Here is a 20,456-nt window from a genome sequence, read left to right on the forward strand (position 1 = left end):
CTACAACTTCCAGCATGCCCGGACAGCCAAAGGCTGTCCGGGCATGCTGGGAGTTTTAGTTTTGTAACCGCTGGAGGTTGGGAAACACTGGATGTTACAAAACTACAATAACCAGCATGCTGAAAGTTGTAGTTTTGTAAAAGCTGGAGGCACCCTGGTTGGGAAACATTGCTCTAGATGTTGCAAAACTACAATGCCCAGCATGCCCGGAGAGCCAATGGCACCCTGGTTGGGAAACACTGCCACAGACATACTGAAAAATGTTAGGGCATGCTGGGAGTTGTAGTTTTGTAACAGCAGGAAAGCCACAGGTTGGAGAAATGAAAGCTGCAACAGATGTCCCAGAACTGGACTGTACCCCCAACCTGCATTCTGCTCTAGAACCTTGTCGAATATTGTGCAATAAAGCCTACGGGTTGGGAAATGAAGGCTACGTACCATGACAGCAGAGAAGTACATGCTGGTGACTCCATACATGATGATGAAGATTCTGGCATCAGACAGGTTGCTGAAGCAATAATAGAGACCCACTGTATAAGGAAGAGAAGATTGATGGGATTGAGAGCTGGTTTGCTGTAGGTATATATTCTGCACAGAGACATACAGATTTAGGCTGGGTTCACACCACGTTTTTGCAGTACAGTTCCCGTATACGTGTTCAATGTGAAAACCGTACGGAACCGTATTGAAAACCGTATGCATTGACTCTTCATTGAAAACAGTATGCCAAGCAATGCATCCGGTTGTGTCTGTTTTGCATCCTGTACGGTTTTGTCAGTTTTTTTCCCGTACCCAAAACTGTAGCCTACCACGGTTTTTGGTCTGGGTGGAAAACCGTATTGAATCGTATATTTTTTTTTTAACATAGGAGTCAATGGGAACCGTACATGCGTGTACGGTTCCATCCAGTTTTCACCATACGGTTTTTGACTTTGCACAATTTTTTTTCTTCGAATTTTTATCAAACAAGTGAAACTTTATTCATAATGGAGTGAAAAGTTAAAAACATAAGTTTTTTAATCTTAAAAAAAAAAAAAAAAAAACAGATGCAACCAAACATTCTTCAAACCGTATACGGATTTTAATTTTTACACACGTTTTGATACAGTTTAGTCCGGTTTTGAGGAATCATTTTTTTAAATAAAAATCCTGATACAGGAACTGTATTGCAAAAACATGGTGTGAACCCAGCCTTAGTATTTACTGATCTTTCAATTCCACAAAAATATAAGTTGTGTATTTTTGCAGAGTTCGGTTCCGGAAGCTCATTGTAGTCTATGGGGCTTTTTTTCCCTCCACTAAATGCGGATTTTGCTAAAAATTTGCATGGAATTTAACTTTTGCAATGAATAAAGGCACTTTAACGTGCACTGTGGACTCATGCGGGACACCGCAAATAATTAAAAGATGCAGAATTCCGGCCAAATTGATGAGGCCACAGAATTCACAAACCTATGCGGAATTTCTGCAGTGTCAACATAACCTTGGTCCAACACTGTTAGGCCACTTTCACGCTACAGGTATCATCTTGTAAAAAAAACCTCCGTTATTACTCCCGGCAAAAAGTCCTGAAAACTGCCGTCAAAAAATCCCATTCATTTCAATGGGATTTTTTGAACATCCTTTTGCATCAGTCTTGCCCGTTTTTTTACTAATGTCAGTTATTTTTGCCGGCACAAAATACGGTGCATGCACAAATTTTTGGTCCGGCAAAAAAAGTTTATAAAAAATTGTGAAAAACTGGATGTTAAAATTTAACACTGAAGTCTATGGGAACTGGCTGTTAAAAAACCTGACAATAACTGATAACGGATGTTGTTTTTGAACATCCATTTTTTGTACTGAGCATACTCAGTACAGCTTTACAAAAAACGGTTAAAAACCTGAGAAAAAAAAACAAAAAAAAAACTGATGTAACTGAATAACGGACGAACATCATCAGGTTTTTTTAAGAACAAAAAAAAAAAAACACAACAGATGATAGTCATCAGTTATCATCCATTTTTACCAGTTATTGCACCTGTTTTTTTTTTTTTCATCCAGATGATACCTGTAGTGTAAAAGGGGCCTTACACACATACAATTCTTATTTAGGCTAAGTTCGCTCATCTCTAGCTCCGTCCTATTCAGGGTCAGATTCTAAACGGACCCCGAACAGGTCTGAGCACAAATGACACCATCGAGTAACGATGGATCCCATTGACCTGAATGGGGTCAGTCGGGTGTTCATTATTTTAGGGGAGTTAAGTGGATTAAAATACTGGACATCCAGCATTTTTTTTTTCTCTCAGATCGACCAGTCTTTTTGCGAGTTCCCTTTAGCGGAGCACAGCGGTGATGTGAGAGAGGCCTTAGATTCATATATACAGCATGCTGCTTTAGATCATCAATTCAACATTAAAAAAACATGATACCACCGGACCTGGGAACATGAAGACGAGGAGCTGAAGATCAAAGTAGTAGGAGGACCAAGTAGTCGGCTGATGTTCAGAAACTGACGCAATGATAGGAATGTTGTTCTTGGCATAAGAAGGATCCAGAAGGGAGTAGAAACGGCCAGTCCATGGAGAGATTTTACCTGACGCAGAAGAGAAAACAGTCAGTCAATGTCTGTCCCAATACACAATGGGGGAGACTGACCAATATGGCCTAAATTTAGATCAGCATTTCCCAACCAGGGTGCCTCCAGCTGTTGCAAAACCTACAATTCCCAGCATGCCCGGACAGCGGAAGGCTGTCCGGGCATGTTGGGAGTTGTTTGTTCTGCAACAGCTGGAGGCACCTTTATTGCAAACCGTGATTTAGAGGATTTAGAACAAAGGCAGAAGCTGCACCAATTGTAGTGTCAGATAATGTGTGATAAGCTTGACGAATCTTGCTAGAATCTTAGAAACTTTTCCTTATGTCAACTATTTGTTATGTTGTTGCAAAATATTGGTCAATACTATAACATTATTCGGTCAATATTAGGGATGCGCAATATATAATCGCAAAAGCAATCAAATCACTATTTTTAGTCCCATAATCACAATCTCAAATTTTCCCCATATCGTGCAGTCCTATTCAACACTATTCCGGTTCAGCAGCATGCCATGAATTGTATGCAATGTGTATTGCTAGCCTAAAATCTATTGGTGCATCTGTATTGTTTTACCTGTCAGCATAAGTACAGCTCCTACAGTGAGCAGGATAAAGCCCACCAAGGAGATGACGCTACGGAAGAGGATCTCAAACTGCTGGGCATTCAGCTTACTCCGCAGATAATCTACAAAGGCATGGATCTGGCACAGGCCGAACACTCCTAAGGCCGCCATGTGCTCAGAGGACAGGACTGGCTGTGGGCGGCAGAAAAAAAAAAAACACAAACGTGAAGATGCAAATTGATGCAATATGAAACCTAAAGCTATGTTCAACTAGTGGAATTTCCTAATGAAATTCCGCTTGGAAATTCCGTTGCAGCAGAATCCTATTGCTTTGAATGGGATTCTGCTGCATGGTGCACACTGTGGAATTTCCGCGTCAGATGTTTTCACAGTGGAAATTCCGATTCAGGCCTTGACCATTCTTTCAGCAGAATCTGCTCGAAAATGCATTGCAGTCTATGGACACGGAGCATTTTAAAGAGGTCCTGCTTTATGCAGACTGTCAGCCTGTGTTTTCACGGGTAGAACTTCTGCAAAAATTTGCCGTATGAACATGGCCTAAGGAAGACTGGAAGCCACATTGCCTTTGAGATAATTACCTGGAATCCAACAAAGGAGATCTGCATGGACAGGATGGTGCCTAAACAATACACTGTGCAATAGGCCACGTAGATGCGATGGGAAAAGCGTCCGGTCAGCATCAAGACAAGGACATGAAGAGGGATAAGATTGATCAGAAAGACGTAACCACCCCAGGAGGAGACCTGCACACAAGCAAAAAAGGTTTGGAGGAAAGTGTGACCGATGCAGAGGGTCCATGATGTGCTATTTACTTACACCAGTGTTTCCCAACCAGGATGCCTCCAGCTGTTGCAAAACTACATCTCCCAGCATGCCCGGACAGCCAAAGGCAAAGGCTGTCTGGGCATACTGGGAATTGTAGTTCTGCAACAGCTGGAGGCACCCTGGTTGGGAAACACTGACTTACACTTTAGCTTTCCATCACTAGGATAAGCTTAGGAACTACTCATGAATTAGGAGTATTCTGATTGTTACAAATGATCAACTATTCACTGAATAGGCAAAATACCCTAGATCTGTGGTAGTAGGAGATGATCATTCTGCTGGTACTCCAACCGAATGCTGGGGTCAAGTTTGGGCTCTATTCAATGTCTATGGGGTTACTAATGATAGCAAATTACAGGGCTCAGCCATCTCCATACAGCAGCCACTTGCAAACTTGACCACCGACTCCATTCAAATGGGGAACAAGGGCCCTCCATTTTAGTAATGGGACCCAATCCAATCTAGGAGTTATAAAACTTTTTACCGCCAGAATACCCCTTTATTAGAAGCTGTATGGGCCAATATGCTGTGAGCCCTTGTCTTAAAATTCAATGGGGGAGATTTATAAAAACCTGTCCAGAGGAGAAGTTGCCCAGTTGCCCACAGCAACCAATCAGATCGCTTCTTTCATTTTGCAGAGGCCTTGTTAAACATGAAAGAAGCGATCTGATTGGTTGCTATGGGCAACTTTTCCTCTGGACAGGTTTGGATAAATCTCCCCCAATGACTTCCATCCCCTACACCAATGCTTCAACAGTCCAACAGCCATAGGGCTACTGCAATTTCATATTAACCAATAACATCTTATTGTTTCTAATTTTTATGCACTAGTTATGAACGTTACTGATACATTCGTAATGAAATTACAATTATCCCGGCAACATATACTCACCATGTAAAAATAGGCAAGAGCGCACATGGCCGCCCAGTAGATGGATCCAGTCTTCACTGCTTTGATCCACATGTAATACGTGAGCAGCATACAGAAGATGGCGATACCTGAACTCAGGAGAGAAACCAACATTATACCAGAAACACCACACACAGGTCCCAGCCCAAGGTCTCGGGTGTAGTCTCTCACCTTCATTATCATATGATCCGGCCACAGAACGGGAGATGTATCCCGGAACAACTGCAATCATCGCTGCGGCTAAGAGCCCCGCACCGGCGTCCTACAGAGGTAAAGAAGGCAAATAAAAACCTTGGCATCAATTAGTTAAAGGGGTACTCCGGTGCTTAGACATCTTATCCTCTATACCACAAGGCCGGCAGCATGTGACGTCACGACTCCGCCCCCGTGTGACATCATGCTCCCCCCCTCAATGCAAGCCTATGGGAGGGGGCGTGATAGCTGTCACGCCCCCTCCCGTAGGCTTGCATTGAGGGGCGGAGCGTGACATCACACGGGGGGCGGAGGCGTGACGTCACACGCCGCCGGCCCTGCGGTCGATCGTAATCAGACCCGGAGCGAACACGCTTCGGGAACTGATTACAAACGGGGTGCCGCATGCAAGATCACAGGGGTCCCCAGCTGTGGGACTCCCACAATCAGGTATCTTATCCCCTATCCTTTGGATAGGGGATAAGATGTCTAAGCACCGGAGTACCCCTTTAATGGCTTGTTCTTGTTCTCCATTGTAATGTAGATAAAGCTTATTTATTGATGATTTAAATGTCCCAACACTTTATAATACACTTTGTGTTTCAATTATTTAACATTTATGAACATTCCTGCTTGCTGTTATTGAATGGAAACGCACCCTGATTAGAACCAAACACTGAAAGAATGCCTTGATCAAACCCAACTAACATGCCCAGTGCTCGCTACAGTTACATGTTACTGTGAAAAAATACATTTAAGGCCCTGTTCACACTACTGAGATTCTGCACAAAGTTTCTAAAAAGGAACACTATGGGAGTTCCATTGCTCGGTTCACATCTCAGTTCTGAGACAGAACTGTTTACAAGGAATCACCCTCAATTTCCTGAGTATGAACACAGGCAGACTTAAAGGGGTACTCCGCTGCTCAGCGTTTGGAACAAAGCTCGTGACATCACATCATAGTCCCGCCCCCCCTCATGACATCACGCCCCACCCCCTCAATGCAAGTCTATGGGAGGGGGCGTGACAGCTGTCACGCCCCCTCCCACAGACTTGCATTGAGGGGGCGGGGAGTGATGTCATGAGAGAGAGCAAGGTGTGAGGTCATGAGGGGGCGGGGCTATGACTTCACAAACTCCTGTCACCAGCGTTCGGAAGTGTTTTCCAAATGCTTAGTAGCGGAGTACCCCTTTAATTGCGAGATAGCAGTGTGTTTCCCGCTGCTAGTTTGAATCAGGCCAGGCCAACCACAGTAGGTTCTCTCAGCAGTGGAATTTCCTTTGCGGAAAATCCTTAGCAGATTACATATAGTTCACTGAGGTCTGCTGAGGATTTTCAGAAGCAGAAATTCTGCTGACAAAAATCTGCCCCGTGGAGAGCCAACCCTGATTCAAACTGGAAGCGGGAAATACGCTGCCATGTCGCAAATAAATCCGCCTGTGCAAATGGACCCTAAATCTGTTTTTTTTTTTTTTTTTTGTTTGTTTGTTTGTTTTCCCTCTGCCGATGGGGACCCCCGTGATATTCCATGCCGCACCCCGTTAGAATCAGCCCTCGGAGTGTGCGCGCTCCGGGTCTGATTACTGGCGATCACAGGGACGGAGCATAGTTGTCATGCCCCCTCCCATAGGCTTGCATTGAGGCGGCGGAGCGTGACGTCACACGGGGCGGAGCCGTGACATCACTATGCTCTGTTCCAATGATCGCCAGTAATCAGACCCGGGGGCTGATTCTAACGGGGTGTGGCGTGGAAGATCACGGGGGTCCCCAGCGATGGGCCCCTGCGATCAGGCATCTTATTCCCTATCCTTTGGATAGGGGATAAGAGGTCTTCGCGCTGGAGAACCCCTTTAAACTAATTTATAAATGACTTCTATTAAAAAATCTTTACCCTTCCAGTACATTTTAGCAGCTGTACACTACAGAGGAAATTCTTCTCTTTTTGAATTTCTTTTTTGTCTTATCCATAGTGCTCTCTTCCGACACCTCTGTCCGTGTCAAGAACTGTCCAGAGCAGGAGAGGTTTGCTATGGGGATTTTCCCCTGCTCTGGACAGTTCCTGACACGGACAGAGGTGTCGGCAGAGAGCACTGTGGACAAGACAAAAAAAGAAATTCAAAAAAGAAAATAATTTCCTCTGTCGTATACAGCCGCTAATAAGTACTGGAAGGATTAAGATTTTTTTTTAATAGAAGTAATTTACAATTCTATTTAGCTTTCTGGCACCAGGTGATTTAAAAAAAATTAAATAAATGTTTTCCACCGGAGTACCCCTTTAACCTAGTAAGAAAACAAATTGTTTAGAAACTTTCAGAACTTGTTACCATTATTATAAAAAAAAGGATGTCCAAGTACTTACTTTCAGCTCTTTGGTCAGGTGGTAAGTGACAACAGTGGTGAAGGAGGAGAAGAGAGGAGCGAGGAACACGCATACATTCCTGATGTCGATGGAGATGTGAAAAAAGTGCAGAACATGGTAGAAAGCTGCTGATGTGATCATCAAACCTAAGGGAGAGGGTAAAAGAGAGCAATGAATAGGAAACCCCACTATTATTCCTGTCCAGCATTAACAGCACATTTTATGGGAACTCTCCAATACTCTAATAAGCCATAAAATTAAAACCACCTGCCTAATAGTAGTTTTAAATGTAGTTTTGAAACAGCTGGAGGCACACTGGTTGGGAAACACTGCTATAGACCTATGATGTGACTTGTGGTATCAGCAGATCCCGTAAGGCTGGGTTCACATCACGTTTTTGCCATACCGTTTTCAATCAGTTTTTCTAAAGAAAACCGTATGGCAAAAAAAACCAAAAAAAAACAAAAACGGATGGAACAGTATGGGAAAAAGTAAACCATATGAGTTTTTAAACCATATACTGTTTTTAAAAGTGCATACGGTTCTGTCCGTTTTTATATAAATAAAAAACATACGTTTATGAAAATGTTGTCCATTTTTAATGGGAGGGGTGTTGGGTGGGGACTTTAGGATGCAAATGCGCATGTGCAAAGTAAAAACCGTATACATGTGCGTTTCCCATTGACGTCCATGTTAAAAAATTTTTTTTAAAAAAATGTATGCGGTTGCTGTACGGTTTTTAAACCTGAGACAAAACAGTGGTCAACCACGGTTTTGAGTACGGGAGAAAACCGTATTGCAAGCAAACCTAGGGAATCTCTTATTCCTGAACAATGTCTTCAGTGTGGCCGGGGCATTAGCCTGCTGACAGAGGGCACTGCTATTAGGGAACCCCTCTGCCATGAAGGAGGGGAATTTGTCTATACCAGTGTTTCCCAACCAGGGTGCCTCCAGCTGTGGCAACTCCCAGCTGAAGGCTGTCCGGGCATGGTTAGGTAGATGGAACGTGTCACAGTAACATCCACATGATGCCAGGACCCAAAGGTCCACAGCAGAAAATGGCCCATCACACTGCCCCACCGGATTGTAGTCTTCCCATAGTTACTTCACTTCATGCTCCAGTTCTGATGCTCCCGAGTGCTCTGACTGGTCTGCGGGCCCCATATACAGCAAGCTGCAATGTCTTGTGTGATCGGACACCTTTCTATCATAGACGTCAGGAATGTTTTCAGCACTTTGCTCTACAGCAGCAAATCTGTAGGACCGGACTGCAAACAATTAGCCATGGACCCCCCCCCCCCCATGACCCTTTCCTCGATCATCGGTCGCCCTTCTTTGAAGCATTTTTGGTGGATACTAACCCCTACGTACCGGGAGCACCCCATCTGCAGATGTTCTGACCTCATAGTCTACACATCAAAATTCACCACTTGTCACAGTCACTCAGATCCTAACACTTGACTTTTTTTTTTTTTGCTTCCAAAAACAACATCTAACAGGTCACTTCTTGGTTGTCATTACAAAATCCACTTTATTCTCCTCACTTGACAGTAGTTTTAGGGTACGTTCCCACCTGGCGTATTTTACTGCTGAGTATTTTCCTACCCATTGACTTCAACGGGAAATAAAATACGCAGCAAAAAACGCCAGGTGGGAACGTAACCTTAATGTTACGGCTGAGGTGTAATTCTTAAGTCGCCTGCAACCAAAGCTTGGTAGGATCAAACGGGGGAGATTTATCAAGACCTGTGCAGAAGAAGAGCGGTGCAGTTGCCCATAGCAACCAGACTGCATGTTTCATTTTTAAAAAGGTCTCTGAAAAATGAAACGAGAGACCTGATCGGTCGCTTTGGGCAACTGCACCGCTATTCCTGTACATAGGTTTTGATAAATCTCCCATAAAATTAGAAGCGCTGGCTCTGCCATGCTTACTCTATATCCTGGATGATCCAGACTCACGCTCTTGCGTCACAGGGTCCAAACGGTGCACAAGTCAGAACAAAGGCAGCGTCTCGAATGAAGCACAGGAGATTAACAGAATCTCTGCAGCACACGTCTCTGATCCAACATAACTTTATTGACAGCAAAGTGCTGCGCTGTACTTTGCTGTCAATAAAGTTACGTTGGATCAGAGACGTGTGCTGCAGAGATTCTGTTCCTCTCCTGTGCTCCATTTGATAAATCTCCCCCATCGCTCCCCAGAGCTTTGCTCTATTTGAGAAAGTCGTGCTCCACTGACTAAGCAGCTCAAATTAAAGGGGTTATCCAGGAAAAAAAATTATATATCTCAACTGGCTCGAGAAAGTTAAATAGATTTGTAAATTACTTCTATTTAAAAAAATCTTAATTCTTTCAGTACTTATGAGCTGCTGAAGTTGAGTTGTTATTTCAGTTAAGTTTTTTCCTGGAATACCCCTTTAAGGGTAAGGTCACATGTGCCGTATTTTGTTACCCATTGACTTCAATGGTAGAATATGGCATGTGTGACCCTACCCTAAAGAGTTAATAAAACAGTACACTTAGGAGGGGGCAGAATCCTACCTGGATAGATGGTTCCCCCTATAATTCTTCCTAGTGGATACCATGCTCGGTCATCGAACCAGTTATGGAACTTATAAAACCCTTCTTCTGCCAGGAACCTGGTTGTCCGATAGTTGAAATACCTGAGGGATAGGGAGACAAAAATTGCAGATAAGGTCCAAGACAGTGTCTACCAAACAGAATGCCTCCAGTTGTTTCAAAACTACAACTCCCAGCATGCTGGGAGTTGTAGTTTTTCAACAGCCAGACACACATTGTTTGGAAGAAAACTGTGCTACGAAATAAAATGCAGAATTGTGAATTAATCTCTGGGTGGGAATAGAGAATAACACCTTCCAACTTAATGGAGAGGCTAATAATCCATTGGAGTCTAGTGCTTTGTTATTTGAGAGAATGCGGCAGATTTACTATAGCAAAGGCACCAAAGAGCTGCATTACGTGACTTGCACAACATTTATTTTAGATGCTTGAATAAAAGGCCCAATTTATCTTAAAAGGAGCCTAGTAAGAAACTGGCCTGTATGAAATTCTGTATAGGGGGATGTCCCAATACAAATGTCCCTAATACCGATTCCCATAAATGTAGACAATAAAATAATATATGTAATAAATAAATATATATATTATATATATATATATATATATAAAATATTAAAAAATTTATATTTTTATTTTGTTTATTAATAATAAATAAATCCCTCTCGCCTTCCCTAACTTCCTGCTCTGAGGCCTCTTTATTGTTCGCTTCTTTATCCTGAGTGGTGCAGGACCTGCCGGGCCTGAGGTCATTTCATCACACAGAAGGTCCCTCACCACTGTGGCTTGTAGGTAAAGTACTGGGGACTTATACCTAATAGGGGGATTATCTACCTACCGGATGATTCTGCCCAATAAGGGGGGGGGCGGGGGATTCTCTACCTACTTACTAATGGTGCAATTTTTTTTACCTACCTTCTTAATAGGGGGGATTCCCTACCTACTGGGGGATATGCTTTGAACTTACTAGGGGCTTCTACCTAACGCGAGGCGGAAGGTTTCCTACCTAACTGGGGATTCTACCTAATGCGGGAATATTCCCTATCTACTTACTGAGGGTGTCTACCTAATAGGGGAGTATTTCTTATCTACTTACTATGGCTTCTACATAATAGGGAGGTATTCCCTACCTACTTACTGGGGGAGGGGGTTAGGGGTTCTACATAATAAGGGTGTATTCCCTACCTACTGGGGGGCCTTTACTTAGCTACTAGGGGCAATGAGTGCCAGTGAGGACCTAAGGTGTCAAAATCTAGAGCTACCCCTGCTGTCACATCACATGAAAAGAAAAAAAATAGAAAAGAAGAAGTCTTTGTACATAAAAAAAAAAAGAAGAAGAATCAGGACTTTTCTAGTCTAAACTTAGACCAGACAGTCCATTGGGGTTGCCAGATTAATCATACAGCCTGGGACACTGTAATAAATCTATGAATTAGACAGCATTAATATATCTGCACCAGCATGTAGAGTTCTTGGTGTAGAGACATTCCCAGAATGGCAAAGGGGGCTGTAAGAAATAGAACTGCAGAATTCTGAATGCAGCTCTGGAGGTGACTGGAGTATGGGGCCTCACTTTCCAGAGAACAAACATGATTCTGGGCGTGGGATAAATACACGAGTCTCTCATCATCGTAGTTGTCGCCTTCATCTCCAGCTCTTAAATTCTACATCCAGGGCATTTACAAGGACAGGTTTGTCCGGTCAGACCGCTCACTATGTGGAGGTAATAAGGCAGAACTTACGGATCAAACTCATGGATGACACTCTCAAATCTCAAGACGGAAAATAACCGGGTGGAAAAAGCTGAAAGAGAGAGAAGAGCAAAAATAAATACAATATCAGGAGGCTCTAGAGCAGTGTTCTCCAACCAGTGTGCCTCCAGCTGTTACAAAACTACAACTCCCAGCATGCCTGGACAGTCTTCGGCTGTAGATTTGCAACAGCTGGAGGCACCTTGGTTAGGAAACACTGATCTAGACATACGGTATTTTCATCATATATCTAGATCAGAGTTTCCCAACTGGGATGCCTCCAGCTGTTGCAAAACTACAACTCCCAGCATGCCTGGACAGTCTTCGGCTGTAGATTTACAACAGCTGGAGGCACCTTGGTTAGGAAACACTGGTCTAGACATACGGTATTTTCATCATATATCTAGATCAGAGTTTCCCAACTGGGATGCTTCCAGCTGTTGCAAAACTACAACTCCCAGCATGCCCGGACAGCCGTTGGCTGTCCGGGCATGCTGGGAGTTGTAGTTTTGCAACAGTTGGAGGCATACTAGTAGGGAAACAATGATCTAGAAAAATATTGGGGTCGGGGGTGAAGACAGGAGGATGATGGGGGTACTCACAGAGAATTGCGGCCATGGACAGGATGAGGAGTTTGAGAAGAGTGTCCTGTTTCTCAAAGGACAGCCGCAAGAATCCTAACCGAGTCATTTTCACATGTAGGGGAGGGAGACACAACACTCAAACACCTGCGGGGCGAGAAAAAGCATCTGCGATCATGAATCTGCGCACAAAAATTACATTTTACCACAGAATGAGAGGAACAGAGAGTATTTTGGGAAAATTTTATTAAAAGTTTTTTTTTTTTTTTTTTTTTAAATAAAACTGTTGCCAGAAAGTTAAAGAGATTTGTAAATTACTTCTATTTAAAAATCTTAATCCTTCCAGTACTTCTCAGCTGCTGTATGCTCCACAGGAAGTGCTTTTCTTTTTGAATTTCCTTTCTGTCTGACCACAGTGCTCTCTGCCGACACCTCTGTCCATGTCCGGAACTGTCCAGAGCAGGAGAGGTTTGTTGGGGATTTGCTTCTACTCTGGACAGTTCCGGACATGGTCAGCAGAGAGCACTGTGGTCAGACAGAAAGCAAATTCGAAATCGAAAAAAAAAAGAACTTCCTGTGGAGCATACAGCAGCTGATAAGTACTGGAAGGGATAAGATTTTTTTAATAGAAGTAATTTACAAATCTGTTGATTTTAAATTTTTTATTTTAGGGATCGACCGATATTCACGATTTTGGACATTATCGGTATTGGCAATTACCTTACCTAGCTGATAATTTATACCGATATTCCGGTATAAGTTATCGGCCTGAAAGGTCACAGATTATCGGTATCGGCCCTAAAAAATAAAAACATATCGGTCGATCCCTAATTTTATATATATATATATATATATATATATATATATATATATATATATATATATATATATTTTTTTTTTTTTTTTTTTTTTTTTTACTTGAGTAACCCTTTAACACTGTCCTGCTCCACTTTGCAATTCTGTCCCTGAGCGCTCAAAAAGATCAGTACGCGCCTTTCCTGAAATACTCTGTGCTGCTGAGGACTCTGCTCTCATCACTACGTAACACCGTGACCACTTACATACTTCTCCTGGAATACTCTGTGCTGCTGTGGACCTTCCATCTCTTACTACAGAAAACTGTCCGTGAACCCCCCTTCCCCAGCACAGCAAACACTTCTTCTGAAATACTCTGTGCTGCTGTGCTAACGTAGTTCAGAAGAAGAAACTTCTCTCCTGACAATGCTATAGCAGTAGGTGCAAGACAATATGGTGGGCAGTGTAAAAAGGGTTATGCAAGAATAGAAGAAAAAAAAAGGAGCTAATTTCTTCCAAGAACAGCACCATGTCTGTCCCCAGGTTGGGTAAGGTACTGCAGCTCAGTTCCATTGAAGCGAATGGAGTCAAGTTGTAATACCACGCACAGCCTGGGGACAGACAGGGAGCTGTTTTTTTGAAGAAATTAGCTCTGGTTTTCTATTCCTGGATAACCCCTTTAAATACCTGGAGAAGCAACATCCACAGCAGCACAGAGTATTACAGGCATGTGCTTTTCTACCATGAGCTTTCCAGGGCCCTCGGCAGCACAGAGTTTTTCAGGAATGGGGAGGGGGGGGCACCCATTATTTGGGAGGTCATAACATGAGGTGTCTGGATGAGCAGAGTCCACAGCAGCTCAGAGTATTAAAGCTATGTGCCTATATCAGTGTTTCCCAATCAGGGTGCCTACAGATGTTGCAAAACTACAACTCCCAGCATGCCCGGACAGCCAACGGCTGTCCGGGCATGCTGGGAGTTGTAGTTTTGCAACAGCTGTAGGCACCCTGATTGGGAAATACTGGCCCATATGATGAAATGTTTTGCATGGTCAGACGAGCAGGGTCCTTGGCAGCACAGAGTATTTCAGGAGAAGGGAGCAACTATTATTTGGGAGGTCCTAGCATAAGATGTTTGGAGGAGGAAGGTCCTCCGCAGCACAATGTATTCCAGCGAGGGCGATTGCTGATCTTCCTGGGGGTCACAGAGCTACACGAAAAGATGGGCAAGGTCCACAGCAGCACAGAGTATTTCAGGGGAGAAAGTTATTACTGAACATGAAACAAACATATGCAGGGTCAATGCTGAGTAACCTCTTTCATCCTGAGTATTTTAGATAATGGCAGCACTTTGCTGAGGCTTTTAGCTGGCACCGAATTATATGTATGAAAAACACTTACCCAGCATGCACCAGGGGATAACAGGGCTCTATATGCCTGGTGAACAAAAGTACAGGCTGCTACTCACATCAGCGGATTAGTGATCACATTTCTCTAGACCAGTGCACTCACTATTCTGCTGGTGGGGTCACTGTGTACATACATTACATTACATTACTTATCCTGTACTGATCCTGAGTTATATCCTGTATTATACTCCAGAGCTGCACTCACTATTCTGCTGGTGGGGTCACTGTGTACATACATTACATTACTTATCCTGTACTGATCCTGACTTATATCCTGTATTATACTCCAGAGCTGTACTCACTATTCTGCTGGTGAGGTCACTGTACTTATCCTGTACATTACTTATCCTGTACTGATCCTGAGTTATATCCTGTATTATACTCCAGAGCTGTACTCACTATTCTGCTGGTGAGGTCACTGTGTACATACATTACATTACTTATCCTGTACTGATCCTGAGTTATATCCTGTATTCTACTCCAGAGCTGTACTCACTATTCTGCTGGTGAGGTCACTGTGTACATACATTACATTACTTATCCTGTACTGATCCTGAGTTATATCCTGTATTATACCCCAGAGCTGTACTCACTATTCTGCTGGTGAGGTCACTGTGTACATACATTACTTATCCTGTACTGATCCTGAGTTATATCCTGTATTATACTCCAGGGCTGTACTCACTATTCTGCTGGTGAGGTCACTGTGTACATACATTACATTACTTATCCTGTACTGATCCTGAGTTATATCCTGTATTATACTCCAGAGCTGTACTCACTATTCTGCTGGTGGGGTCACTGTGTACATACATTACATTACTTATCCTGTACTGATCCTGAGTTATATCCTGTATTATACTCCAGAGCTGTACTCACTATTCTGCTGGTGAGGTCACTGTGTACATACATTACATTACTTATCCTGTACTGATCCTGAGTTATATCCTGTATTATACTCCAGGGCTGTACTCACTATTCTGCTGGTGAGGTCTCTGTGTACATACATTACATTACTTATCCTGTACTGATCCTGACTTATATCCTGTATTATACTCCAGAGCTGTACTCACTATTCTGCTGGTGAGGTCACTGTACTTATCCTGTACATTACTTATCCTGTACTGATCCTGAGTTATATACTGTATTATACTCCAGAGTTGTACTCACCATTCTGCTGGTGAGGTCACTGTGTACATACATTACATTACTTATCCTGTACTGATCCTGAGTTATATCCTGTATTCTACTCCAGAGCTGTACTCACTATTCTGCTGGTGAGGTCACTGTGTACATACATTACATTACTTATCCTGTACTGATCCTGAGTTATATCCTGTATTATACTCCAGAGCTGTACTCACTATTCTGCTGGTGAGGTCACTGTGTACATACATTACATTACTTATCCTGTACTGATCCTGAGTTATATCCTGTATTATACTCCAGGGCTGTACTCACTATTCTGCTGGTGAGGTCACTGTGTACATACATTACATTACTTATTCTGTACTGATCCTGAGTTATATCCTGTATTATACTCCAGAGCTGTACTCACTATTCTGCTGGTGGGGTCACTGTGTACATACATTACATTACTTATCCTGTACTGATCCTGAGTTATATCCTGTATTATACTCCAGAGCTGTACTCACTATTCTGCTGGTGAGGTCCCTGTGTACATACATTACATTACTTATCCTGTACTGATCCTGAGTTATATCCTGTATTATACTCCAGGGCTGTACTCACTATTCTGCTGGTGAGGTCACTGTGTACATACATTACTTATCCTGTACTGATCCTGAGTTATATCCTGTATTATACTCTAGAGCTGTACTCACTATTCTGCTGGTGAGGTCACTGTGTACATACATTACATTACTTATCCTGTACTGATCCTGAGTTATATCCTGTATTATACTCCAGAGCTGCACTCACTATTCTGCTGGTGAGGTCACTGTGTATATACATTACATTACTTATCCTGTACTGATCCTGAGTTATATCCTGTATTATACTCCAGAGCTGCACTCACTATTCTGCTGGTGAGGTCACTGTGTATATACATTACATTACTTATCCTGTACTGATCCTGACTTATATCCTGTATTATACTCCAGAGCTGCACTCACTATTCTGCTGGTGAGGTCACTGTGTATATACATTACATTACTTATCCTGTACTGATCCTGACTTATATCCTGTATTATACTCCAGAGCTGCACTCACTATTCTGCTGGTGAGGTCACATGTTGCCTCTGAGCTGAAATCTCCCAGCTTTCACTGCCTGCACAGATCTTGCTCTGGCGATTTACATTCTGGAAGGTGTCATCTTTACACCAGGCACTTACTCATCCTTCATTTGAGGAAAAATTAAGTGCCCCCCTCCATTCAGCAGGAATAACAATTCATATTGGTAACATTTTCACAACTTGTCCTCTGCTAAAGCGACCGACCTGAGCTGAATAGAACAGACTCCTGTATTTGCCTTTTAACACAACCAGGAGACCATTACTGTCCCCATCTGCAGAGATCACTGTGTCCACCATTATAAGACTAGAACCTCCAGAGGAAAAGTTGTCCAGTCTCCCATAGCAACCAATCAGATCGCTGCTTTCATTTTTCAGAGGGCATTTTAAAAATGAAAGAAGCAAGCTGATTGGTTGCTATGGGCAACTGGGCAAGTATTCCTCCACACAGGTTTTGATAAATCTTCCCCATAGATCCCACTGTGGTCTATAATTTATTTTTATTTATTTATTTTTTTCTTTTTTTCTTATTTCAAACGAGTTTTATTGTAAGATTAACAAACTCAGAGCAATAGCAGAAAAAAGCTCTAACACAGTTTGGTCTATAAATTTATATAATTTTCTAACTAATGGGTCTACTGAAGGGATGCAAAACATGGGGGTCCGTCCAGGGTAAGGCTGGGTTCACACCACGTTTTTGCAATACATTTCTCATATACATTTTCAACGTGAAAACTGTATGGAACCGTATTGAAAACCGTATGCCAAAAGATGCATCCATTTTGCATCCTGTACAGTTTCGTCAGTTTTTTTTTCCCGTACCCAAAACCGTAGCCTACCATGGTTTTTGGGTTCGGGTGAAAACCCGTAATATATTATATTATATTATATATATATATATATATATATATATATATATATATATATATATATATATATATATATATATATATATTATTTTTTTAATTTTTTTTTTTTTTTAACATGGGAGTCAATGGGAACCGTACAGAACCGTATGTGCGTACGGTTATCCGGTTTTCACCATACGGTTTTTACTCTGCACAGTTTTTTTTCTTGGAATTTCAATCAAACAAGTGAAACTTTATTCATAATGGAGTAAAAAGTAAAAAAACGGATGCAACCGGACATCATTTTTCAAACCGTATACGGGTAAAAATTTGTACACACGTTTTGATACAGTTTAGTCCGGTTTTGAGGAATCCGTTTTTCATCAAAAACCTGATACGGGAACTGAATTGCAAATACGTGGTGTGAAGGCAGCCTAAGTGTACTTTCAGACAAGCAGATTTACATTGTATTTTACGCTGCAGATCCGCCACTGAAGGACCTCTGTATGCTGCCTTTACATGTGCCTGCTCAGAGAGTCAATACGCCGCTACGTGCAGACACACTGAAGCGATATGCTTGTCGCCGCGCATGCACGGTGTGCTCGCACACATCGCGCCCGCTCCCCATGCTCCATGAGCTAGGCCAAGAGCTGCCGTGATGTGCGATTATACTGCGCATGCACGTGGCGACTCGCACATCGCAGTGTGTCTGCTCGTAGCGGCGTATTGACTCTCTGAGCAGGCACATGTAAAGGCAGCATACAGAGGTCCTTCAGCAGCGGATCTGCAGCGAAATACACGCGGACAATCTGCTCGTCTGAACGTACCCCAAGAGGTGGTATTTACATCATCTGTTCATATACACCAGGAGGCTGACGGACTCCACTTGGGCAGCGCAGGTGACAGGAAAACAAACTCCCTGCACCCGAGTCCTGCAATCTGACTGGTGTCACTGCCTCCTATACAGCAGGTGAAGATGGAGGCCAGTGCCAGGAGGAGCAGGAGAGGGAGGTCTGATGTCCTCACACCTGCACAGTGTGTATGTATGTATATATATGGAATTGTATTTCTAGAGATTCCCCTAATTTGCAACAAATGAATGGAAAAAGTAATCTGTGACCCTGGCTACTGGGCTTGATGCCCTCTAGGCTGCAGGCAGAGTCATGGCTGCAGCCACTAGAGGCTGGAATTGTCTCTTCCTCCGGGATGCACACAATGAGTGACGGCAGTGACTGTGAGGGAGCCCAGAAGGAGAGTGTTTTTTTTTTTTTTTTTTTTTTAAATCTTCATGTGGGTCCTACCTACAGGGCAAATTCTATATTCAGGGGATAAACTACGGTACTTTCAGAATAAAAGACACAAACCTAGAAAAGCAGTTGTGAGTAGATATAATTACATATGTATTATCTTATATACATATTTATGGTCAATGATCCTCCCTAATTACTACAACCATACAGTATTATCCTATATACTGCTCTATTGTCAGTCATACAGTATTATCCTATATACTGCTCTATTGTCAGTCATACAGTATTATCCTATATACTGCTCTATTGTCAGTCATACAGTATTAATCTATATACATATAAGACCAGTGATCCTGCACTATTACAACCACAGTATTATCCTATATACTGCTCTATTGTCAGTCACACAGTATTATCCTATATACTTCTCTATTGTCAGTCACACAGTATTATCCTATATACATATATACTGCTCTATTGTCAGTCACACAGTATTATCCTATATACATATATACTGCTCTATTGTCAGTCACACAGTATTATTCTATATACATATATACTGCTCTATTGTCAGTCACACAGTATTATCCTATATACATATATACTGCTCTATTGTCAGTCACACAGTATTATCCTATATACATATATACTGCTCTATTGTCAGTCACACAGTATTATCCTATATACATATATACTGCTCTATTGTCAGTCACACAGTATTATCCTATATACATATATACTGCTCTATTGTCAGTCACACAGTATTATCCTATATACATATATACTGCTCTATTGTCAGTCACACAGTATTATCCTATATACATATATACTGCTCTATTGTCAGTCACACAGTATTATCCTATATACATATATACTGCTCTATTGTCAGTCACACAGTATTATCCTATATACATATATACTGCTCTATTGTCAGTCACACAGTATTATCCTATATACATATATAATGCTCTATTGTCAGTCACACAGTATTATCCTATATACATATATAATGCTCTATTGTCAGTCATACAGTATTATCCTATATACATATATACTGCTCTATTGTCAGTCACACAGTATTATCCTATATACATATATACTGCTCTATTGTCAGTCACACAGTATTATCCTATATACATATATACTGCTCTATTGTCAGTCACACAGTATTATCCTATATACATATATACTGCTCTATTGTCAGTCACACAGTATTATCCTATATACATATATACTGCTCTATTGTCAGTCACACAGTATTATCCTATATACATATATACTGCTCTATTGTCAGTCACACAGTATTATCCTATATACATATATACTGCTCTATTGTCAGTCATACAGTATTATCCTATATACTGCTCTATTGTCAGTCATACCGTATTAATCTATATACTGCTCTATTGTCAGTCATACAGTATTATCCTATATACATATATACTGCTCTATTGTCAGTCATACAGTATTATCCTATATACATATAAGACCAGTGATCCTGCATAGAGCTGGGCAGTATGACCAAAAATGTGGATCACGGTATT

The 20,456-nt window shown here is 42.0% G+C and overlaps 1 protein-coding gene across 3 annotated transcripts in view; it reads right to left on the minus strand.

The window, feature by feature from the left end:
• The window catches only part of STT3A (STT3 oligosaccharyltransferase complex catalytic subunit A), a 38,887-nt gene that overhangs the window by 11,010 nt on the left and 7,421 nt on the right, over positions 1 to 20,456 (minus strand). For 2 of the 3 annotated variants that reach the window (XM_056544264.1, XM_056544262.1), the window contains exons 2-11: positions 12,381 to 12,506; positions 11,770 to 11,830; positions 9,992 to 10,113; positions 7,451 to 7,596; positions 5,071 to 5,161; positions 4,882 to 4,988; positions 3,743 to 3,907; positions 3,155 to 3,335; positions 2,423 to 2,578; positions 439 to 530 (exon numbers count right to left, since the gene is read on the minus strand). In XM_056544264.1, coding sequence (XP_056400239.1) covers positions 439 to 530; positions 2,423 to 2,578; positions 3,155 to 3,335; positions 3,743 to 3,907; positions 4,882 to 4,988; positions 5,071 to 5,161; positions 7,451 to 7,596; positions 9,992 to 10,113; positions 11,770 to 11,830; positions 12,381 to 12,468 — 1,209 coding nt within the window. In that variant the 5' untranslated portion in view covers positions 12,469 to 12,506. Of the gene's footprint in view, positions 1 to 438; positions 531 to 2,422; positions 2,579 to 3,154; positions 3,336 to 3,742; positions 3,908 to 4,881; positions 4,989 to 5,070; positions 5,162 to 7,450; positions 7,597 to 9,991; positions 10,114 to 11,769; positions 11,831 to 12,380; positions 12,507 to 17,021; positions 17,151 to 20,456 lie in introns of those variants that run through there. The other variant, XM_056544263.1, reaches the window with a different exon arrangement.

Source organism: Hyla sarda, chromosome 10, assembly GCF_029499605.1.
Source record: "Hyla sarda isolate aHylSar1 chromosome 10, aHylSar1.hap1, whole genome shotgun sequence".
Taxonomy (NCBI): Eukaryota; Metazoa; Chordata; class Amphibia; order Anura; family Hylidae; genus Hyla; species Hyla sarda.